This window comes from Ursus maritimus, unplaced genomic scaffold (genome assembly GCF_017311325.1).
Source record: "Ursus maritimus isolate PB19 unplaced genomic scaffold, ASM1731132v1 scaffold_25, whole genome shotgun sequence".
NCBI classification, from domain to species: domain Eukaryota; kingdom Metazoa; phylum Chordata; class Mammalia; order Carnivora; family Ursidae; genus Ursus; species Ursus maritimus.
The window spans coordinates 43,253,228-43,276,622 of NW_024425008.1; the positions used below are offsets into that span (position 1 = coordinate 43,253,228).

The 23,395-nt window shown below is 40.7% G+C and overlaps 1 protein-coding gene and 1 long non-coding RNA gene across 2 annotated transcripts in view; both read left to right on the forward strand.

The window, feature by feature from the left end:
• Positions 1 to 4,150, forward strand: part of PELI2 (pellino E3 ubiquitin protein ligase family member 2) — a 179,710-nt gene extending 175,560 nt beyond the window's left edge. The window contains exon 6 of the mRNA XM_040641869.1: positions 3,199 to 4,150. Within this exon, the coding sequence (XP_040497803.1) occupies positions 3,199 to 3,765 (567 nt within the window). The 3' untranslated portion in view covers positions 3,766 to 4,150. The remainder of the gene's footprint in view (positions 1 to 3,198) is intronic.
• Positions 4,151 to 4,753: 603 nt separating this feature from the next.
• On the forward strand, positions 4,754 to 7,767 carry LOC121105235. The gene is made up of 2 exons (XR_005837707.1): positions 4,754 to 5,072; positions 6,975 to 7,767. It is a non-coding gene; the product is annotated as an uncharacterized LOC121105235 (long non-coding RNA).
• The last annotated feature ends 15,628 nt before the right edge of the window (positions 7,768 to 23,395 follow it).

Below are 23,395 nucleotides of genomic sequence, written 5' to 3' on the forward strand. Positions count from 1 at the left end.
CACAGCAAGCTTTGTCCTTGATCATCTTAATTATTTAAATGTGGGGGAAACGCCCTTTCAGGAGGTGAACCCCCTGAATAAATAGGTGAAGAGACTTCGAGTTGTATCCTATTCCTTTACCTAGTTGAGAACATTATAAAGGTGACTGTACTAGACACAAATCTACTCGATCTATCCTAAATATAGAATGTATCAAATTCTATTTGGGGTTTTTAATTAAATTATACTGGCTCTGTAAAATTTAGTAAATTCAGCTAAGTTAATATCCTTACCTAATTTCAGGTACTATAAAAATAACCATAGCGTTACATACAGACTCTACCAAGTGCTTCACATTAAGTCTCTGTCAGGCAGCGCTCAAAGCAAGCTCATGAGCTCAGTGTCATGGTTCCCATTGACAGATGAGAAAACCAGAGCTTTAAAAAGTTGATACGTGCTTATAAGTAGTGGGTGGGGATTTGAACTCTCTACCTAGCTGTCTGACTGGTAGGGGCCGTTATGTTTTAAATGTTTTACTTCTGTAATATCACTGTCGATTCCTCATGCTTTCTCCTTGCTTTTTTTTTTTTTTTCTTCTGGTAGAATTTTAAAGTAAAATCCAAACCTGGGCCTCTGCACAGTGGTGTCTTTACCATGCTACCTCCCCCGCATTGTCGCAGGAAAACAGCATGGTGTTCACAGCTGAGAGAGAGCACGTGAGAACCGTTCAGGAAGAGAGAAAACAGGCTGCTGTTTGAGCGGCCACTGTCTACCAGCGGTTCTGAAGTCAGGGTGTAGACGGGGTCCTGGTTGCCATGCACAGTAGCACTTGGAATATCTTAGAGAACGACTTAGAGAACCAAGGGCGGATGGGAGCGGCCCAGCGCCCTGCAGCAGCTGGTGATTGCGTGGCCATTCTGACCCAGCAGGGGTAGGAGCTGAGAACCCAGCAGTGAGCACGAGGCCCAGGGCTCTACCCTCAAACTGTCCCATCTGGAGAAGGTCACAGACGATGTAGCCAATCAGCGTGTTTTAGGTGAGGAACACAGTTGTAGAGAAGACTGCCTGGGCAGTCTCGTCCACTCCTGGGGCTTCACCCGGATGCTGGGAAGTCGCAGATGTGCTTCTCTGAGCCTGATCTGCAGCCACATGTGGCTCCTGGGCACAACCGTGACAGTCTCTTTGCACACCCAAAACTGAACCTCCTGTCCTTTCCCCCGAATCTTGCCGTTTCTCCTACATTCCCTGTCCCTGGAAAGCCGCCTCCTATGCGGACAGTAAAGCCAGGCACGTGAATCTGTCTTCCCCGGATCAGGAGCTAAGTCCTCAGCGTTTGCTAGCTCTGTGGTGGCTGTTGGCGCTGATCATCTGTGCTGAGGTGCCCCCCCCCCTTTGCCTGGAGAGCGGTCTCCCCCACCGCTCGTCTTGAACCCATCCAGTCCATCCTCCACACTTCTGTAGTGAGTGACCTTTTGGACAGGCAGATCTGTTCTTTACAGCTGCTGAGAACTGCGTCTATTCCCTGGGGGCACAGGGGGCTGGCCCGAGGCTCTGGGCCACGGGTGGCCTCCGGGAGTGCTCCTGCTGCTCCTTCCGTGCCCGTGCTGTGTGGCCTTTGCCTCCCTCTTTCTGGAGTGCCTTCTCTTCCACCCACTGGTTCCTGACAATTTTTTCAAATCTCTTTTCATAGGAAATCTTTTTAAAAAAGCATTTCTGACCTCCTGTCATCCAAGTAAGAGTAGCAAACGTTTGCACAGTGCTTGCTGCATGCCACGTGTGGTTCTAAGAACTGCATTTGTATTATTTGACGCTCACCCTCCCCTTGTCCGGTTTTACAGAAGGGGAAACCAAGGCACAGGCAGCTGAAGTAACTGCCCCAGGTGAGAGCTAGTGCGTGGCAGAGCCAGGGTGCCCACCAAGGCCACGGGCTGCAAAGTCACGCTCTTAGCCCCTGTGGTGACATGGCCTCACGTGACGATTGTAACATTTTACGGACCTTCACTGGCTCTAGCAGGTCTGCCTCCCACTACTAAAGACGACGTCTTTTCAGGATGGGTAGAGAAGCTTCGTTACCTCCAGGCCTTAGAGCACAGCCGGTGTGTGGAGGCAGTGGTTGGATTCCCGCCTGCCGTGTCTAACAGCCTCGCAGCAGCTGTTCGTCCAACTTGTAAGCACTTGGTGTATAGCGTGCCATCCTTTTAAAAGTGAAGGCTTTCTCTTTCTCTGTTGGACTTATTTCACTCAGCATCATACCCTCCAGTTCCATCCACGTCGACGTAACTAAGATTTCATCCTTTCTGAGGGCTGAGTACTATTCCATTGTGTGTGTGTATATATGTATATATATATACACACGCCCCACATCTTTATGCATTCTTCTGTTGATGGACATCTGGGCTCTTTCCATCGTTTGGCTGTTGTGGACATTGCTGCATAAACACTGGGGTGCAGCTGCGCCTTCGGATCACTACATTTCTATCTTTGGGGTAAATACCTAGTAGTGCAATAGCTGGGAAGCAATCAGAGCGGGAGGCAAACCATGAGAGACTCGTAACTATAGGAAACAGAGGGTTGGGGGAGGGGAGTGGGGAGAAGGGGTAACTGGGTGATGGGCGTTGAGGAGGGAACGTGATGTGATGAGCACTGGGTGTTATGCAACTGAAATTATTGAACACTATGTCTGAAACTGATGATGTACTGTATGTTGGCTAACTGAATTTAAGTTTTAAAAAATGGCTCATGGCAAACGATTCAGCTCCAAACCCTAAGAATGCAGGACAAACAATAGATTGCATGAAGCGAAGGATCACCAGGCATATTGGGGCCACTGCAGTCATTATTGCAGAGTCCCACAAGGAGTATGAATTTCCCTCACTGCTGGACCGGTGGGACATGTCCTGTCCCTTGTGGATCAAGGAGCAGTAGTGTTACAGACTCAGGAAAAATGAAAACCTAAGATTTGTGCAGTTGGTTAAAACAATCACTCCCGTACGTGAACAGTAAAGCGAGGTGCATCTGTGCTTAGGGCTTTGTGAGGATGGCATACCCACCTTCCATCCCTTGTCCCCGTGACCCACAAACGGGACTCGGGGACCAAGCCGCTCGGGCGAAGCCACCTGCCCCTGTTTACCTGAACGATGATTCTTATTCTGAGAGCAACTGTTCGAGCGCGGTGCTGACTTGTGCTTTCACAAGGCGTGTCTGTCACCCTCGTTGTAGGTGGAAAGCGAGACCAACGTCCTGCAGGACGGCTCGCTCATCGACCTGTGCGGGGCCACGCTCCTCTGGAGGACGGCGGACGGCCTGTTCCACACCCCCACGCAGAAGCACATCGAAGCCCTGCGGCAGGAGATCAACGCCGCCCGGCCGCAGTGCCCCGTGGGCCTCAACACGCTGGCCTTCCCCAGCATCAACCGGAAGGAGGTGGTGGAGGAGAAGCAGCCCTGGGCCTACCTCAGCTGCGGCCACGTGCACGGCTACCACAACTGGGGCCACCGGAGCGACACGGAGGCCAACGAGCGGGAGTGTCCCATGTGCAGGACTGTGGGCCCCTACGTACCGCTCTGGCTAGGCTGCGAGGCGGGCTTCTACGTGGACGCCGGACCGCCCACTCACGCGTTCACGCCCTGCGGACACGTGTGCTCGGAGAAGTCCGCGAAGTACTGGGCGCAGATTCCGCTGCCTCACGGCACGCACGCCTTCCACGCCGCCTGCCCGTTCTGTGCCACGCAGCTGGCTGGGGAACAGAACTGCGTCAAATTAATTTTCCAGGGTCCGGTGGACTGACGCCCCTGACAGCCATCCACGACTTTATTAACAAGTTACTGTGAAGATTTTGCCACTAACTCTAGATTTTACCTTTTTATAATGCTGTTTATTAAGGGGGAGGGGGGCGGGGGTGGAAGAGGAGGCGCTGAAGCAGGCGGCGCCTAAGATGGCGGCCGTGTGGTGCATGCTCCCGGCGGCGGCGTGGTCCGTGAGGGGTGCTTGGTGAGACCGCCCTGGCTTTGTCGGAGTTGGAGTTAAGATGCCATGCTTTATTTTAACCTTGGGTTTTCAACGATGTTTTCCTTTGTAAGCTTGGACGAGACTTTCAATCCTATTTCACAAATGTAGAAGAAATTCCTTCAGAAGTTGTGGCTCCTCCTGCGCCTTGCGTGCCGCGCGGCGTAGGTGGTACCGGCGAGCCGAGCCCCGCCTGCGAGTGCTTGACCCAGGCGGGGAGCTGAGCGGCTGGCGGGGGCCCCTGGGCACGGGGGCTCGCTCTGAAATCGGGGGTTTTCGGATTTTTCTTTTTTGGGGCAGAGAACATCCCTGTGCTGCCATGTTGTTTTGTTGTTTATTTTTTACTTTGGTGGAGTTCAATAACTTGATCCACCCAGTGATCAGATGCCTTGGCATTTCAAAGGAATTTCCGTAACTTTTAAGCCCGCCTTTTGTTACCTCCGCTGTACTTCTCGTGCACGGCCAGAACTGTTTGATTAAAATGCAGCAACTCCTAAAAATTCAGAAATGGAGGCTGATTACTGCAGCAGTCAGCATGGCCTCGGTACTGCCCCGTCAAGTTGATTTGCTTACGGGATGGTTTAGGATTTAGGATTAAAAATAAGGTTTTACTTTTTAAAACCACTTGTTGGGGTTTCATAAGTTTTTCTTCCTTAAGGCGGCCAAGATTCTGGGAGCCTAAAAGCAACCGCTCACAGGGACGCAGGCGTTCTGGTTCACTCCCTCCCTGCCATCTGTCACCTTCTGCAGCTTACGGAGCCCTGTAAGTTTCGAGAATGTTTGCAAATCAAACTAAATTTAAATAGGATCATTAGATATACACAACACCAAGTGGTACATCTGCAGAGATAATTTGAAATTCCTGATTTCAAGAGAGCAAATGAGTGTTTACTGAGAAATAATTAAATCAGAATTTCATATGAGCGCCACCCTCCTTCTGTTAGTTCGTTCATTTTGAAGACTTCTCAGATGCTCATTCTCCATCCTCAGTACAGATCGCGTCACCGCTCCCAGAATGTAAGGATTCTTTAGGCCAGCAGACAGCCACAGCTGGGCGACACGAAGCAGATCCCTGCCCCACGCAGCAAGTATTTATTTAAACTAACATCCTCTTGAGTTGACCGTTACAGATTCATGCTACATTTTAACCTTTATAAGGGTATACAATTTATAGGATTCTCACATACTGTGTTCATACTTGAATGTCTTTCCATGTTTTGCCTACTGGTAAATACGTTGCCCTATTTTCAGTTGTTCTAACACATGGTGAATGTCTTTTCCTGAAAGTGATTAGATTACTCTTGATTGCTGCTACTTAATTTGACCTGATATCTAAAAAGTTCACCTTCTCGGTTTTAAAAAAAGCTTTAATTTTCCAAGGAGATGATCTTTGAGGAGGAGACGTTGTTTTGTTTTGGTAATTTTTAAGTGATGTGAAAATCCAACAACCGTCTTCTTGATACCTTACTCTTTTCTATAGGTAATTTCATTTTCTCTACAGGTAGAGTAAGTCATAACGTATCAGATGCCTTTTCGGTAGTCTCTGTCCCCAAGGATTAGCTTTCACGAAGAGTGTCTTTTCAGTTTGGGCTCCGCAAAATGACAAAGGAGGCAACAGTCCCTTTTCTTGCTGTTACGCCTAGAACATGGTTTGATGAGTCTCAATACCCTAAAAGCATCTTGTAAGGTAAATGGCCTTGCATCTAGAAGGGCTGGATTTTCCCTGTCAGAAACATTTCTGGAAAGTTACGATCTGCAGTAATCTTCCCTTTCAAGGACTATAATAGTTCAGGGTCTAGCGGTTTTACAGCAACACATACCCCCCAAATAATCTTCCAACGTGAAAAGTGGGTGGTGGGGTTTTTTTGGACTTTTAGTAAATGGAGATAGCAAAGTAAAAGTTGAACTTGGAACGGGGTAACGGTGCCCTGCCCTCTATCCACATCGCATCTCCTTTGACCTCCAAGTGAGGTCCCCTCCCATTCCGCCAAAGGAACAGCAGCGAGGGGGCAAGTCTGCAAAAAGAGGCCATGCTCATCTTGGCCGCTTCTAGTAAGAGTCTCTTAGAATTTGAACTAAGGAGTTTTGTCCAGAGCTGAGAGCAGTTCAGTTTGTGAGAAGAAAGAGCTCCAGCTCTATGGAGTAATGCAGTTTAGAAAAAGTAACTTCTTGGAGGTTACTTCTGTTTTTGTCTTGCTTGCCACCACATTAAGGCGTGAGTCCCACTCCCCCACGTGTCTACATAGGAAACTGCTGACCCAATGATCCTGATCTTGGCCTGACCAAAATGCCTTTTGTGAATAGGTCACCAGAAGTAAAACCCCAGTGCTGTATTCCCATAATTTTTTCAGTTATTAAAAAAAAAAAAAAAGGTGGATGGGATACAACTCTGAATATTTTTCTAGTCTGGAATTTTTTTAATAATCGGTGCTGTCGGGTCATGCATGCTGCAACTCAACATTTCCCTTATTTGGTTTCGCTTTTTGCTAAAAGGGCTACGGTTCACACTGCAGAGTAAGTACTAAACTTTCTGGGGTTTTTTTCCCCCCAACTGTGGCCCAAAAGAATTAAAATCTTTTAATATAAATAGCATATTTATCATTCCTCAATAGTTAATTATAGAGTTTGGTACCTTCGTGCCTCAGGGAAGCCACGTGATATAGCTGGTTATAGAATTTCAGGGTTAGGGTTTAAAGAAAGGAGAAAGCCATTGGAAAAATGATGGGCTCCATGAAGGAGACTAATGAATCTGGATGCAGCAATATGCCAGGAACTGGCATACACATGATTGTAATAGTGTTTCCAGTGTCAATAGGGGAATCTTAAGTTATTGCATATACTGTATTAGGAAAGTTGAGAACTCTTCATGAAGCTTCAGTAGCTTTATTTTTGCTTACGTAAAACTCAAACCCATGTGTTTTGGGAGCTCAGTATTGTGATTTGGGCACTTTTGAAAGTTAAAGGGAGCATGTTTTCTCCTTTTCTCATAGGTTACAGAATTGTTACCTGCAGTTCTATGATTTTGATCAACTTTTTGAAAGCCATTCTGTGCTTTGGATTCGTGTGAAAGGATGTGTGATCACGGCATTGTTCATGCTGGCTACAAGCTACTTATCTCCATGCAATTTTGCCTTGTAACAGTGGAATTTCTGATAGGCGAACCACAGAACCTTGATTTTAAGCCAGCTCCAGCTCCATTGCCTTGGCAGGCGATCTTCTATCCCCATAGTTTAGCCTTCATGGGCTGAGGGTATGAAGTTCCTCCTCCAGGGCTGGAAATGGAGCAGAGCTCTGTTATCATTTCTTTATGACCCAAAGGCCAATGAAACAACTCCAGGATTTTTTTTTTTTTTAGAAGAACGTAAGCATTACTAGAGTAGTAAAACAAAAGAAGGTTCAGTGTTTCTTTTCAGTAAAACTTATATCATCTTAAGTTTTTGCCCTCACGAAAAAGCCCTAGAGGAAGATAGGAAAAAGCAAATATTTTTCCAGTTCTACTTAACTGTTTCTAAACAAAAATAAACTTGATGAAAGGGAAATTATTTCTTTTTAGCTGAGATGACAGATTGTTTCTCTGTATTAAATAGTCTAGAAGTTAAGGGGTGGTCATATTTACCATGTATAGTGTTACGAGCAGTTAAATTTTATGGATATATTTGTAAAACTGTTCTTTTATATTTCACGTCAAATTGAAAAGTTTATTTCTTCACTATTGTACCTGTGGAAATACAAGCCATTTTACAGGAAAAAAAATCTTCAAAAATTATTAAACAGATCTCAGTATGTTTGCGAGTCATTGTCTTCAGATTCTGTGGCTGTCTGGGGTTCGTCGGGACATTTAATACGAAGCTGATACAAAAATAGACTTGATTTTTACATTTCTCAAACTTTCAAGTTGATCCCAAATACTTGAGCTTATTGTATTCTATTCCACACAATATTTAAATCTGATTTTGAAAATCCTGTTACTTTTTTTATTTAAAAAATTCCATTGGTGCTTAAATCTAACTTCCAGGAGAATTTAACCTGATCCATAGAATTAATGGATTTTCTTCATGTTCATTATAGTCATGGCTACTTCTGTGACAATCTTCATTCACTATTAATGACATAAGGATTATGGGGTAAGCCTTCAAGCCTTAAACTAATAGGTCTTTCATAAGAAAATATTTATATTTGGTAGTTTCTCAGATTGATATTTAAGGAGGCTTAATATTTTTGAGGGAAATGGATTTTTCATTTCCCCAAAAGAAGATGCACATTAACATGGGCTTTTATTTCAGGACTTAAATTTGATAAAATACCAGAACACTTAAGATTCCATGAATTGTAAGATGGGTTTTAGAAAAACATAGCCACTTACAATTGTGAGATACATCCCATTTGACAAGGGTGCCAAGTATTCAATGGGAAAAGAACAGTATTTTCAACAAATGGAACTGTGATAACTAGTTAGCCACATACAAAAGAATGACATTGGATCCCTACTCCACACAGTGCACCAAAATTAACTCAAAATGGATGAGAAGAGTGCTGAAACTATAGAATTTTTAGAAGAAAACAGTAAACTTTCGTGACCTTGGATCAGTCGGTGATTTCTTAAATAGGACACCAAAAAACAAAAAAATAATTGGGCTTTAAAATTTAAAATGTTTTATTCCTTTCCCCTATGTTCATGTTTCGTTTCTTAAATTCCACATTGAAAGAAAATGTCTTATACATCAAAGGACACGGTCAAGAAAGTAAAAAGACAAACCACAAAACAATTTGAAAATCCTATTAAGAGTTGTACCCAGAATATGTGAAGAACTCATAACTCATCAAAAAATAAATAAAAAAAATAAAATCTACTCAAATCCTTTGACCAAAGATGATATCAAAATAACCAGTAAGCACATAAAAAGATTCCCATCCCCAGGCATGAGAGAAATACAAGCTAAAACCAGAAGCTATCACTTTCTACTCACTACGGTGGCTAAGACAGTAACAAGTGTTGACAGTGTGTTGAAAAATTGAAACCTTCATTCACTGATGGGGGCGGGGAGGGAACTGTCCGATAGTATGTACAACCACTTTGGAACGAATAGTATGGCAGTTTCTCATAAGGTAAAATATAAAATTGCCATGTGACTCCTAGATATGTACCCAAAGAAGCCTGAAAACACGTTCACACAAAAACTTGTACATGAATGTTTATAGCATCATTATTCATCATCATAAGTAGAAACAACCCAAAAGTCCAGCTGATGAACAAGAGATATCCATACAGAATATTTAGCTATAAAAATTAATGAAGTACTGATAGGATCTTTGAAAACCTGCCAAGTGAAAGAAGCCAGACAGAAAAGACCACATATTGTTATGTCAGAAAATAGGCAAATTCACACAACATAGATTAATAATTGACAGGCGCTGAGGAGAGAGAGGAGTCAAGGAATAATTACTACATTATTACTTTCATGATTACATGAAAATGTTCTAAATTTACATAACAGTGATGGTTGCATGACTCAATATACTAAACAAATGTTACACTTTGAAAGGGTGACTTTCAGTGTCTGATTTATATCTCAAAACTGATCTTTTAAAAAGATACATACTAAATTCAGAGATGTTAGATTGTGAAAAATTTTGCATCCTAGAATTTAAACACAGCACCATAATCGTAGTGCTTCACATAAAAATATTCAGGATCCTCTCATGCCTGCCTACTTTGAGATGTTTTCCAAAGTCTTAAAAACAGCTTATTCCTTTCTATCACACTTCCACTTGCCATTAGATGAAGAGCATGGATAAAAGCCCACTAAGAAGATTGGAAGAGAACTTTGTATTTTTAAGGATGGACTGCCTTTTTTGCTGTTAGGATGAAAAAATAAGATGGTATTTCTGGAAGAAATAGAATGCTATTCTGAGACCTCAAAATCTACTTTAAAAAGTATTTTTGGAGCACCTGGGTGGCTTAGTTGGTTAAGTGTCCCACTCTTGATCACGATCTCAGGGTCATGAGATCGAGCCCCATGTCGGGCTCCATGCTCAGCAGGGAGACTGCTTGAGATTTTCTCTACCCCCCCACCCTGCTCACATGCACACTCTCTCTAAAGTAAAAAAAAAATTTTAAGTATTTTTAAATGAAAACTTCTATAATCAAAATAAAAACAGAGGACCACTGTAAAAAATTTAAAGTCTGTGAAGCATGAAGAATAAAACCTGTTCCTCTACCACCCAAAGATAAACTATTAGTATTTGGAGCTATATCTTTCTAAACTTAAAAAATAAATTTTTATGACTTCAATTTCATTCTGGTATTTAATTAATTACAAAGACTGATACAAATTTTGAAATGTGGTTTTGGGAACAAAGGGAAAAAATGGCATATCTGTAGTGGGTTTCTCAGTAAACAGCTACAAAAGGAAGTTTTATTTCCTAAAGCACAAAATGTGTCCGTGATTGGCAAAATGAGACCACGGTGTATAGGGCTGCTGAAGCTATAAGCCTGAGAAGACTGTTTTCAAGCTGTTGTGCCCCCTGAACACCCACTGCCGATTATGGGACATACTTTGGAATGCCCAAATGGACTATTCCTAAACATTACATCCTTCTTTTGTCTTCTAAACGGGTTCTGGTTGAAGAATAAAGTTATTCTTATTAGTGAAAGAAAGGTAAAGTAGATTCTTTCTTGCCTACTTCCAGGTTCAAATTTGAGGTCACATCAGAATGCCATGGGGGGTTGTTGAAAACGCAGACTCTTTAGTGGCATCTCAGGAGGCCGGCGATGTTCTAGTTTTCCAGGTCTCTCCAGTAATTTACACTTTGGACAGACAACCTAAATGATTCCGCAGGCAATGCACGTTCCACGCTTTTAGGAAACTTTTCTTCGACTAAATGATAGTATGAATCGTATGCCTCTGTGGTACAAGTTACTGAATCCCCTTTGTGTGTGTTGGTTTTGGCTGACCCACGGTGGTTTCCGGGAAACGAAGTATATATGACCCAAATGGAGATGGGAATGGATGCTCCCGCCAGTCAAGGGTTCTTCCTACCCCATGATCCAACCTCCACTTTCCCTTATGTGAATAGAACAGACCCAACTCCATTGCCTCTTTTCTAAACCTCCATGCCCTATTCTTCATCGTTGGTTTCTTTTGTTTGTGCCTTTAACCATCTCCACCTTACAGGGAGAGTCTCTTGAAATTCTCAAATTTGAGGGAGTTCAGAGTTAAAAAGTGAGTTTTATACATAATTCTGAGAGCTTACTGGGTTCTCAAAATTGTTATTAAACAGGATGGAAACTTGCCATGTGTCAGCAAAGTGGGTGTCATCACAGCAGATTTCATAGGCTTTGGGTTTCTACATCTAGTGATGTATTTCTAATAAAAGCTGCAAAGGGAACCTTTTAAAATTACAGTTTGATTCTGGCATGCATTCTGGAAATGTTCTGCTAATTCCATTCATTGGGTTAAGTGGATGGGCAAGTATAGCCTCGTCTATAAAACAAAAGTGATAATAATGCTTCTACTCCTTAGAGATGTGAAAGTAACATACTTAATGCCCTATGGTACATAATAGGTGCTCAGTAAATAATGGTTTTTATTTTTCCCTTGCAGAATTATTTCCCAACATGTAATCTTTGGAATTAAGTCCCAGAAAATTTTCTGTAAAAAATCATAACCCATGATACCCTATGTAGAAAACCCTAAAGTCTCTACCAAAAAACTACTAGAATAAATGAATTCAGTAAAGTTGCAGAATACAAATATACACAAGTCCGTTGCATTTCTATACACTAATAAGAAGTAGCAGGAAGACATTAAAGAAACAATCACATTCACAACAGCATCAAAAAAAATAAGATACCTAGGAATAAACTTAACCAAAGAGGTGAAAGATCTGTTATCTCAAAACTATAAAACACTGATGAAAGAAATCGAAGAAAACATGAACAAATGGAAAGATATTCCATGCTCATAGATTAAAAGAACAAATAGTATTAAAATGTCCATACTACCCAAAGCAATCTACACATTTAATGCAATCCCTAACAAAATACAGTATTTTCCACAAAACTAGAATAATCTTCAGAGTCGTATGTAACCACAAAAGACCCCAAATAGCCAAAGCAATCTTGAAAAAGAACAAAATTGGAGGTATCAAAATCCCAGAATTGAAGATACATTACAAAGTTGTAGTGATCAAAACAGTAAGGTACTGGAACAAAAACAGACACATCAACAGAAGAGAACATAGAGCCCCGAAATAAACCCATGATTAGATGGTCAGTTGATCCACACAACAAAGGAGGCAAGCATATTCAATGGGAAAAAGTCTCCCCAACAAATGGTGTTGGGAAAACTGGACAGCTACATGAAAAAGAATGAAACTGGACCACTTTCTTACACCACACACAAAAACTCTAAATGGATTAAGGACCCACTTGTGAGACCTGAAACCATAAAAATCGCAGAAGAGAGCATAGGCAATAATTTCTCTGACATCAGCCATAACACTTTTCTAGATATCCCCCTTGAAGTGAGGGAAACAAAAGCAAAAATAAACTATTGGAACTACATCAAAATAAAAAATTAAAATACAACCCACTGAATAGGAGAAGATATTTTCAAATGACACATCCAATAAGGGGTTAGTATCTAAAATATATGAAGAACTTATACAGCCCAACACTCAAAAAAACAAATAATCCAATTAAAAAATTGGCAGAAGTCATGGACATTTTTCCAAACAGACATACAGATGGGCAACAGACACATGAAAAGATGCTCAACATCACTCATCATCAGGGAAATGCAAATCAAAACCACAGTGAGATATCACCCCACACCTGTCAGAATGGCTACTATCAAAAACACAAGAAATAACAAGTGTCAGTAAGGATGTGGAAAAAAAAGGAACCCTTGTGCATTGTTAGTGGGAATGCAAACTGGTGTAGCCACTGTGGAAAACAGTATGAAGGTTCCTCGAAAAATTAAAAATAGAACTACACTATGATCCAGTAATTGCACTGGATTATCCAAAGAAAATGAAAACACTAATTTGAAGGGATAGATGCACCCCTATGTTCATTGCAGCATTAAGTCCTATACCCAAGTCACAAAAGCAGTTCAAGGGTCCATTGAGAGATGATGGATAAAGATAGTGGTATACAGACCATGGAATATTACTCAGCCATCATAAAGAATGAAATCTTGCCATTTGCAACAACTTGGATGGTGCTACAGAGTATAACAATAAGTGAAATAAGTCAGAAATATAAATGCCAAATGATTTCACTCATGTGGAATTTAAGAGACAAAACAAATGAACAAAGGAAAAAAAGGACAAACCAAAACACAGACTCTTAACTATACATAATAAACAGATGGTTACCAAAAGGGAGGTGGTTGGGGAGATAAGGAAATAGGCGAAGGAGATTAGGAGTACACTTATCTTGAAGAGCACTCAGTAATATATGGAATTGTTGAATCACTATATTGTACACCTGAAATGAATATGACACTGTATGTTAACTATACTGGAATTAAATTTTAAATAAATACATACATAAAGTTTGGCTGAGACCTGTGTAGAGGGGAAGGTCCTTTTTAATCTTATGACCTTGGGAAATAATCTACTACATCCCAAGTTCATTTGACCACAGACCCCCTCTTCTCCCATAATGTGTTTTACTTTCTTGGGGAGTGCTGTAATTGGTAGACTTTAGTTGTGGATCTATTGCCACATTCTCAAAATTTATTGTTTTTAAAGAAACAAATGAGCATGTGCCCAATGGTGGCCACTGATATTTACGTAGTTCTAAACTCTAATATTTAAATATACTATTTGTTGCTAGATACAGCTCTGTATCACAGCCTCTAGGACTTAAAACATTTTAATGATGACTGTGTAATATTTGCTATATATTTTCATAAAGGAAACTTCCACTTTGACTATATATTTGAGAATAAGGCTACTGAAAAGTATGCACTATCTTTTCAGTTGGTAGATGTTTCTCATTTTTAAAGGCATTTTTTTAATAAAGTCCTATTCTGTTTATTAGAATTAGTTTATTCACTTATCCACTTGGATACCAGACTGGATTATCACCCCTTGCTGCCTGACTGGTTCTCCAGTTAGTTTCTTGTATAGAACAGGAGTAAAAACTCACTGAAAATGCTGTAACTTATGCTATGAAATCCAGTGAACCAGCCAGATTTTAGTCTCTGCCACCCACCAAGATGTCCTTCAGATGAGAACTCCTTAGTTATGATTATAGTTTGATTTTTTTAAAGATTTATTTGAGAGAGGGTGCAGGGGGAAGAGGGAGAGAATCCTCAAGGAGACTACCCACTGGGTGTGGAGCCCTCCTCCAGGCTTGATTTCAGGACCCTGAGATCATAACCTGAGCCAAAAATCAAGAGTTGGACACAAGCTACTGAGCCACCCAGGCACCCCAATTACAGTTCAATTTTTTAATGGACTTGATTGTCTGCTTGTATTCCTAAATCTGCAGGATGAAATCTGCTTTAGAAAATAAAGGTTTTAATGATGACCTCAGTCTAAAGCAACATGATTAATATTAGAAAACATAAAGCCAGGGGCGCCTGGGTGGCACAGTGGTTAAGCATCTGCCTTCGGCTCAGGGCGTGATCCCAGCGTTATGGGATCGAGCCCCACATCAGGCTCCTCCGCTATGAGCCTGCTTCTTCCTCTCCCACTCCCCCTGCTTGTGTTCCCTCTCTCGCTGGCTGTCTCTATCTCTGTCGAATAAATAAATAAAATCTTTAAAAAAAAAAAAAACATAAAGCCAATGTGGACAGAGGAAAGAACACTGAGTTAGGTGTCAGTTTCTGGTAATTGTGTGACTTCTAATTGTGTGATCTCATGCAAGTTGCTTAATCTTTCTGCCTGTTTTTCCCATGGGAGATGATGAAATTGTGCTATTTTGATCATGTCAAGTCACAAAATAAGTCTCAATTTTAAAGACCAAAAATTTTTATTAAATATCTTCTTACTACAACAAAATGAAACAAAAAAAAAAATAGAAGGGAAACTGGAAACTTCACAATAATGGGGAAATTAAAGAGCACACCTTGAACAATCACTAGGTCAAAGGGTAAACTAAAAAGGGAACTAGAAATGACCTCGATACAAGTGAAAATAAAACTACAACATATCAAAACTTACATGTTAAAAGGGTAATTCATAGCAATAAGTGCATAAATCAAAAAAGAAGATTTTAAATGACCTAAACTAGGAACTAGAAAAAAAACAAAAAAACAAAACAAAACAAACAACCAAGCCCAAAGTTAGAAGAAAGAAAATTACAAAAAGCAGAAAAAACTAAATAGAAATATTTTTAAAATAGAAAAAAATGACATTTTGAAGAGATAAACAAAATTGACAAACCCTTAGCCAAACTAAGAAAGAAAAAAAAAAGCGCAAACTCAAAATCAGAATGAAGAGATATTACAACTGAGGGCACAGAAATAAAAAGAATCGTGACAGACAACATGAACAATACACAACAACAAACTTGACAACCTAGAAGAAATGGATAAATTCCTAGAAACATAAGACCTACCAAAACTAAGTCATGAAGAAGTATAAAGCCTAAATCAACCCATAACTACTACGGAGATTAGAACTGTAATAAAAAAATCTCCGAATAGAGTCCAGGACCAGATGGTTTCACTGGTGAATTCCACCAAACACTTAAAGAAGAATTAAGGCCAATCCTTCTCAAATTGTTCTCCAAAATTGGTAAGGACAGAACCCTTCCAAATTCATATGAGGCCAATATAACTTTGATACCAAAGCTGGACAAAGATAAGAAAACTGCAGGCCAATATCTGATAAAAATAAACACAAAAATCCTCAAAAAAGTAGTAGAAAACTAAATTCAACAGCTCATTGAAAGAGTTACACACCATGACCAAGTGAGATTTGTCCCTGGGGTGTGAGGATGATTCAATACACAAAAATCAATTAATGTGATATATTACATCCTAAGAATAAAGGATAAAAATCGTAATTGTCTCAATAGATGCAGAAAAACTATTTGCTCAAATTCAACATCAATTCTTTTTTAAGATTTTATTTATTTATGTGACAGAGAAACAGCCAGCGAGAGAGGGAACACAGCAGGGGGAGTGGGAGAGGAAGAAGCAGGCTCCCAGCGGAGGAGCCCGATGTGGGACTCGATCCTGGAACGCTGGGATCACGCCCTGAACCGAAGGCAGACGCTTAACGACTGTGCCACCCAGGCGCCCCTCAACATCAATTCTTGATTAAAACTTTCAACAAACTAGGAATAGAAGGAAAATATCTCAACAAAATAAAGGCCATATATTAAAAGCACAAAGATAAAATACTGCTGAAAAATTGAAAATTTTTCCTCTAAAAATCAGGAACAAGGCAGGGATGCCCGTTCTCCCCACTTCTGTTTAACACAATACTAGTAGTGCTAACTAGAGCAATTAGACAAGATAAAGGTCATCCAAGTTGGAAAACAAAACAATCTGTTTGCAGATGACATCTTATATACAGAAAACCACAAGAATCCATTAAAAAAAAAAAAACTATTACAACTGATGAAACTAATAAGTGAATATGGTAAAGTTGCCAGATACAAAGTATGTTTCAGGAGTTCCTGTTCAAGAGCAATGTAGAAAGACCCTGAAATCACCTTCTCCGTGAAACACACCAAGTTACACCTATTAACAGAACAATTTCTCCTGAAGAACTGGAGGTGACTGAACAACTACCGAACAACCAAAGATAGAACAGGAAGAGAACAGCAAGGAAGACAGAGACACTGTAAGGAAGACAGCGACACTGCCAACACTGAGAATGGCAGTGGGGAGGGATAATACTGAGGGACCAGGAACAGACCCCTCTGTCCTGGGGCACAGAAAGAAAGCCGTGGTTTAAAACAGCAACTGGTTAAAAGAGCAACTCCTCTATATAGGAAACAACACTAGAAACTCTGCCAAGTGGTAGAGGAATGCTCCCCAGGTCAGAGGAACTGGAGAATGACACGGTTTATGTTCCTCCCCCCACATAAAAGCCCAGACCAGAGCAGGGTCTGGACACCATAATAGGCATGTCTGGTCTCCGTGAGCTCATGATCTCAGCAAGGCTAGAGTCCACAAGCCCACACCAGCTCCTCACACAGACACAGAAAAAAGGCTGGGGTTTAAAAAGGCTGAGCAGCAGTAGGAAGGCTCTCTTCCCCTCCACTGTAAGAGCCTGGAGCAGAGCAGGGTCTAGTTCACAGAAAGCTTGCAACCTCAGTAAGCCCAGGATCCACAAGTCCACAAGCCTACAGCCCTTTGGTGCTGGGACTCAGAAAACAAACCACAGGTTTTTTTCTATGTAATATTTATTTTATTTTATTTTCCTTTTTAAAAACTTATCTTGTTTTATCATTTTTGTTTTCTTCTTTTTCTTTTAAAAATCTCTTCTTTATTTTCTTTCTTATTTTTTCCTTTCTTCTTTCTGTGTAATGCTGTGGTAATATATACTATTGTTTTAAGCCGCAGCTCCAGCCAGCCACCAAGTCACCAAGCACAGAGTCTGCATAGGGGTCACCATACACAAGACCAGTCCTTCAAGTTCAGGAGAAGTAGCCGTTCCACTTAATCCAGAGAAACACACACAGAAAGTCAAGCAAAATGTGCTGACAGAGGAATAGGTTCCAAAAGAAAGGGAAAGACAAAACTTCAGAAAAGAACTAAAAGAAATAGATGAGCAATATGCCTGATAAGGAATTTAAAGTAGTGATCATAAAGATACTCGCTAGGCTTGACAGGAAAGAGTGAAGCACTTTGAGACCTTCAATAAAGAGGAAACATTAGAAAGAACTGGGACTGAAGACTACAGTCACTGAAATAAACAGACTAGAGGGAAACAACAGAGCAGCAGATGCAGAAGAACTTACCGGTGATCTGGAAGACAGGGAGCTGGAAAGCACACGAACTGAACAGCAAAAAGTAAACAAAAATTTTAAATGAGATCAAGAGATCTCTTGGACATCAAGTCAAACATTGACGTTATAGGGGTGGGTCCCGGAACGGGGAGAAAGGTGTAGAAAACTTATTTGAAGAAATAACTGAAAAATTCTCGAACCTAGGGAAGAAAATAGACATCCAAGTCCAAGAAACACAGAGAGTTCCAGACAAGATGAACCCAAGGAGGCACATAATAATTAAAAATGTCAGATGTTAAAGAGAAAGAGAGACTCTTAAAAGCAGCAAGAAAGAAGCAAAGTGACCTACAAGGGAAAACCTATAAGGCCATCAGCTTATTTTTCAGCAGAAATTTGGCAGGCCAGAAGAGAGTTGCATAATATATTCGAAGTGCTGAAAGGAAAAAACTACAACCAAGAATACTCCACCAGCAAGGTTATTATTCAGATTTGAAGGAGAGATAAAGAGTTTCCCAGACAAACAAAAGATAAAGGAGTTTGTCACCACTAAATCAGCCTTACAAGAAATGTTAAAGGGACTTCTTTAAAGTGGAAGAGAAATGGTCATAATTAGACCATTAGACATAATTTACTTAGAATGTTACATATGAAACTCATGCTAACCACAAACCCAAAGCCTAGGATACCTACACAAAAAAATAAAGTATCTATAGTGTCTTCTTTGGAGTTCTTTATCACAGAGAGCAAGAGAAGGAAGAACTACGAAAACAACCAGATAACATTTTTTATATGACAATAACTACATACCTATCAATAATTACTTTGAATGTAAATGAACTAAATGCTCCAATCAAGAGAGAGTAGAATGGAGATTTTTATACACACACACACACACACACACACACACACATATAAATATATCCCATCGATATGCTGCCTATAAGAAACTCATTTAAGACCTAAAGATATCTGCAGTGAGAAGACGGAGAAACATCTATTATGGAAATGGATGTTGAAAGAAAGATGGAGTAGCAATAGTTATTTTGGACAAACTAGACTTTAAAACAAAGTCTGTAACGAGAGACAAAGAAGGACACTATATTTTAATAAGGGAGACAATCCAACAAGAAGATACAATTGTAAATATTTATGCACCCAATGTGGGAGCACCCAAACACCTAAAATAATAACAAAGAAACTAATCAATACAATAGTAGGGAACTTTAATATCCCACTTATATCAATGGACAGAATATCTAAACAAAATGCACAAGGAAACAATGAATTTGAATGACACGCTGGAGCAGATGGATTTAACACATACATTCAGAACATTCTATCCTAAAACAGCAAACTGCACATTCTTTTCAAGTGTACATGGAACATTTTCCAGAACAGATTACTTATTAGGCCATAAAATAGGACTCAATAAATTTAAGAAAATGACAATAATACCATGCATTTGTTCTGACCACAACAGTATGAAATTAGAAGTAAATCACAAGAAAAAAGCTGGAAAAAACAAACACGTGGAGACGAAACATGATACTAAACAACCAATGGGCCAATGAAGCAATCAAAGAAATACACAGAGACTCATGAACATGAAAACGAAATGGTCCAAAAATCTTTAGAGAAAGCACTTCTAAGATTAAAAAATCAAAAAACAATACAGACCTACCTCAAGAACAGAAAGCTCGGGGATCAGGAAAGGTGGTGAAGGAATAGGGGACCTTATTTCAACTGGTCCCCTGAATTGAGCCGGATATCTACCAGACTATTCTGAACACCCACAAAATCAGCCTGAGATGTAAGAAGATAAATCTGGATCTCTACAAATAGAACATCTCCGGGGGTTGGTTTCGAGGTATGAAGTGGGGAGTTGAGATTCTGCCGGCATATACCAGAAGATAAACGCAAGGGGGAGGGAGCCTCCATGCTCATGCGCTGGGAAGGCAAAAGCCTCCCGCGCTGGGGACCCGGCACAGACCTGCAGACTGGTAGGGGCAGGGAAAGGATTTAGGGCAGCCCCCCAGACTGAAATGGGGAGCTATGGGGGCACAAATGTGAACCAGGGGTGGCTGGCGGTTTTAGAAGCACAAAGGGCAGAGAGGTGCCAACCCTGGGAGCGAGGACTGGGAGAGCGGCTGTAGGTCGCACAAACCAGGACACTGCAGGTTGTTAGCAGCATAGACAGAAACAGAGTCAATGTGGCCTAGAAAGCTCAATGAAAAGCAGACTGATCTCTCTGTTCTGAGACAGAGGTTTAGATACTGTCACTTCTGCTCCGACTCTCAGAAGAAACACAGAAAGCCACCAGTGAAAGCTGCCAGAGAATAAAAGCCCCCAAAACCTCTTTTCACTGACTCCACCCCCTCCCAGAGGGGGCAGGGCAACTCTGCCCATATAGGGTGGCCCGAGTATCAGTGCGGCAGGCCCCTCCACAGAACGCAGGCTGGAGGAACAAGAAGCCTATATCCCTAAGGTCCCTAAAAAACAGGTGCATCTTGCTTGGGTTGTGGTGAATAATTTGGACTCTGTACATTCCCGCAAGCATCCCTCAACAGAATGACTAAGAGAAGGAATCCTAGCAAAGGAAAGAAGCAGAGACTGTGGCCTCTGCCACAGAACTAATGGATATGGATATAACCAAGATGTCAGAAATAGACTCCAGAATAACAATTATGAAGGCAATATTTAGGCTTGAGAAAAATATTAGCAATATAAAATCTCTAAGAGCAGAAATGAGATCTAATCTGACCAGAACTTAAAAAGGCTATGAATTAAATGCACTCTTAACTGGATGCTCTGATTGCCAGGGTAAACGAGGAAGATGAATGAATCAGTGAGTTAGAGGATAAAATTATAGAAGAGAAGGAAAAAGAGGTGACATGGGAAAAACTAATTAAAAGTCAAGGAATCAAAGTGAGAGAGATTAGCGACTCAATGAAACGTTCCAATGTCAGAATTATTGGGATCCCTGAGGGGGTGGTGAAAGAGAGAGGTCTAGAAGAGATACTTGAGCAAATTGTAGCTGAGAACTTCCCTAATCTGGCAAAGGAAACAAGCATTCATAGGCAAGAGGCAGAGAGGACCCCAACCAAGGTCAATGAGAGCAGACCGTCAGCATGACATATAACAGTAAAATTTGCAAATCTTAGATCCAAGGAAACAATCTTGAAAGCGGTGAGGGAGAAGAGATTTCTTACATACAGAGGGAGGAACATCAGAATACTGTCAGACCTGTCCACAGAGACCTGGCAAGCCAGAAATGGCTGGCAAGACATATTCAGAGCTCTGAGAAGAACATGCAGCCAAGGATCCTTTATCCCACAAGGCTGTCACTCAGGACGGATGGAGAGACAAGGAGCTTTCAAGACTGACAGAAACTGAAAGAATATGTGACCACCAAGCCAGCCCTACAAGAATATTAAGGGGGGGGTCTATAAAAGTAAAAAGACCCCAAGAGTGAAACAGAACAGAAACTTACAGAGACACTCTATAGAAACAAGGACTTCACAGTCAACAGGACAACATTAAAACCATCTCTCTCAATAATCACTCTCAATGTAAATGGCCTAAATGCTCCCATAAAATACCACAGGGTTGCAGACTGGATACAAAGACATGACCCATCCATATGCTGTCTACAAGAGACTCATTATGAACCTAAAGATACATCCAGACTGAAAGTGAAGGGATGGAAAACAATTTTCCATGCCAACGGACCTCAAGAGAAAACTGGGGTAGCAATTCTCAAATCAGACAGATTAGATTTTAAGCTAAAGACTGTAGTTAGAGATACATAAGGACACTATATCATTCTTAAAGGGTGTATCAAACAAGAGGATCTAACCATTATGAATATCTATGCCCCCAACATGGGAGCAACCAACTACATAAGTCAACTCTTAATCAAAATAAAGAGACATATAGATAACACATTAATAGTAGGGGACCTCAGCACTCCACTCTCAGCAATAGACAGATCACCTAAGCAGAAAATCAATAAAGAAACAAGAGCTTTGAATGATATACTGGACCAGATGGACCTCATAGATATATATAGAACATTCCACCCTAGAACAACAGAACACTCATTCTTCTCAAACGCACCTGGAACTTTCTCCAGAATAGACCACATACTGCGTCACAAATCAAATCTCAACTGATACCAAAAGACCGAGATTATTCCCTGCATATTCTCAGACCACAATGCTTTGAAACTGGAGCTCAATCACAAGAAAAAATTTGGAAGAAATTTAAACACTTGGATGCTAAAGACCATCCTGCTTATGAATGCTTGGGTCAACCAGGAAATCAAAGAAGAACTTAATTTCTGGACCAATGAGAACAAAAACACGTGGGTCCAAAATCGGATTTTGCAAAGGGAGTCCTAAGGGGGAAATACTTGGCATCCAAGCCTCACTCAAAAGAATAGAAAAATCCAGAATACACACTCTATATTTACATCTTAAACAACTGGAGAAGGAACAACAAAGGAGGCATAAGCCACACATGAGAAGAGAATTAAGGTTAGAGCAGAGATCAGTAAGTTAAAAACCAGAAATACCATAGAGCAGATCAACAAAAATAGAAGCTTGTTCTTTGAAAGAATAACATCAATAAAACACTAACCAGACTTACCCAGAAGAAAAGAGAAAGGACTCAAAATTAATAAAATTATGAAAGGGGAGAGATCATGACTAACACCAATGAAATAGAAACAATTATTAGAAATTATTATCAACAACTATTTGCCAATAAATTGAGCAACCTGGAAGAAATGGATGCCTTCCTGGAAACCTATAAACTACCAAGACTGAAAAAGGAAGAAATTGACTATCTAAATAGACCGATAAACTGAAGAGATTGAAGTAGTGATCAAAACCTCTCAATAAACAGGAGTCCAGGGCCTGATGGATTCCCCGGGGAATTCTACCAAACATTCAAAGAAGAAATAATACCTATTCTTCTGAAGCTGTTTCAAAAAATTGAAACAGAAGGAAAACTACCAAAATTACCTTGATCCCAAAACCAGGCAAAGACCGCATCAAAAAGAGAATTACAGACCGATATCCCTGAGGGATGCCAAAATTCTCATCAAGATCCTAGTTAATAGGATCCAACAGTACATTAAAAGGAATATTCATCACGACCAGGTAGAATTCATCCCTGGGATGCAAGGGTGGTTCTGGTTCAACATTCGCAAATCAATCAGTGTGACAGAACACAATAAAAGAGACAAGAATCATATGGTCTTCTCAACTGATGCAGAAAAAGCATTTGGCAAAATATAGAATGCTTTCCTGATTAAAACTCTTCTGAGTGTTGGGATAGAGGGTATATTCCTCAATTTCATAAAAACCATCTATGAAAAGCCTACAGCAAATATTATTCTCAATGGGGAAAAGCTGGAAGCCTTTCCCTTAAGATCAGGAACACGACAAGGATGCCCACTCTCGCCACTATTATTCAACATAGTACTAG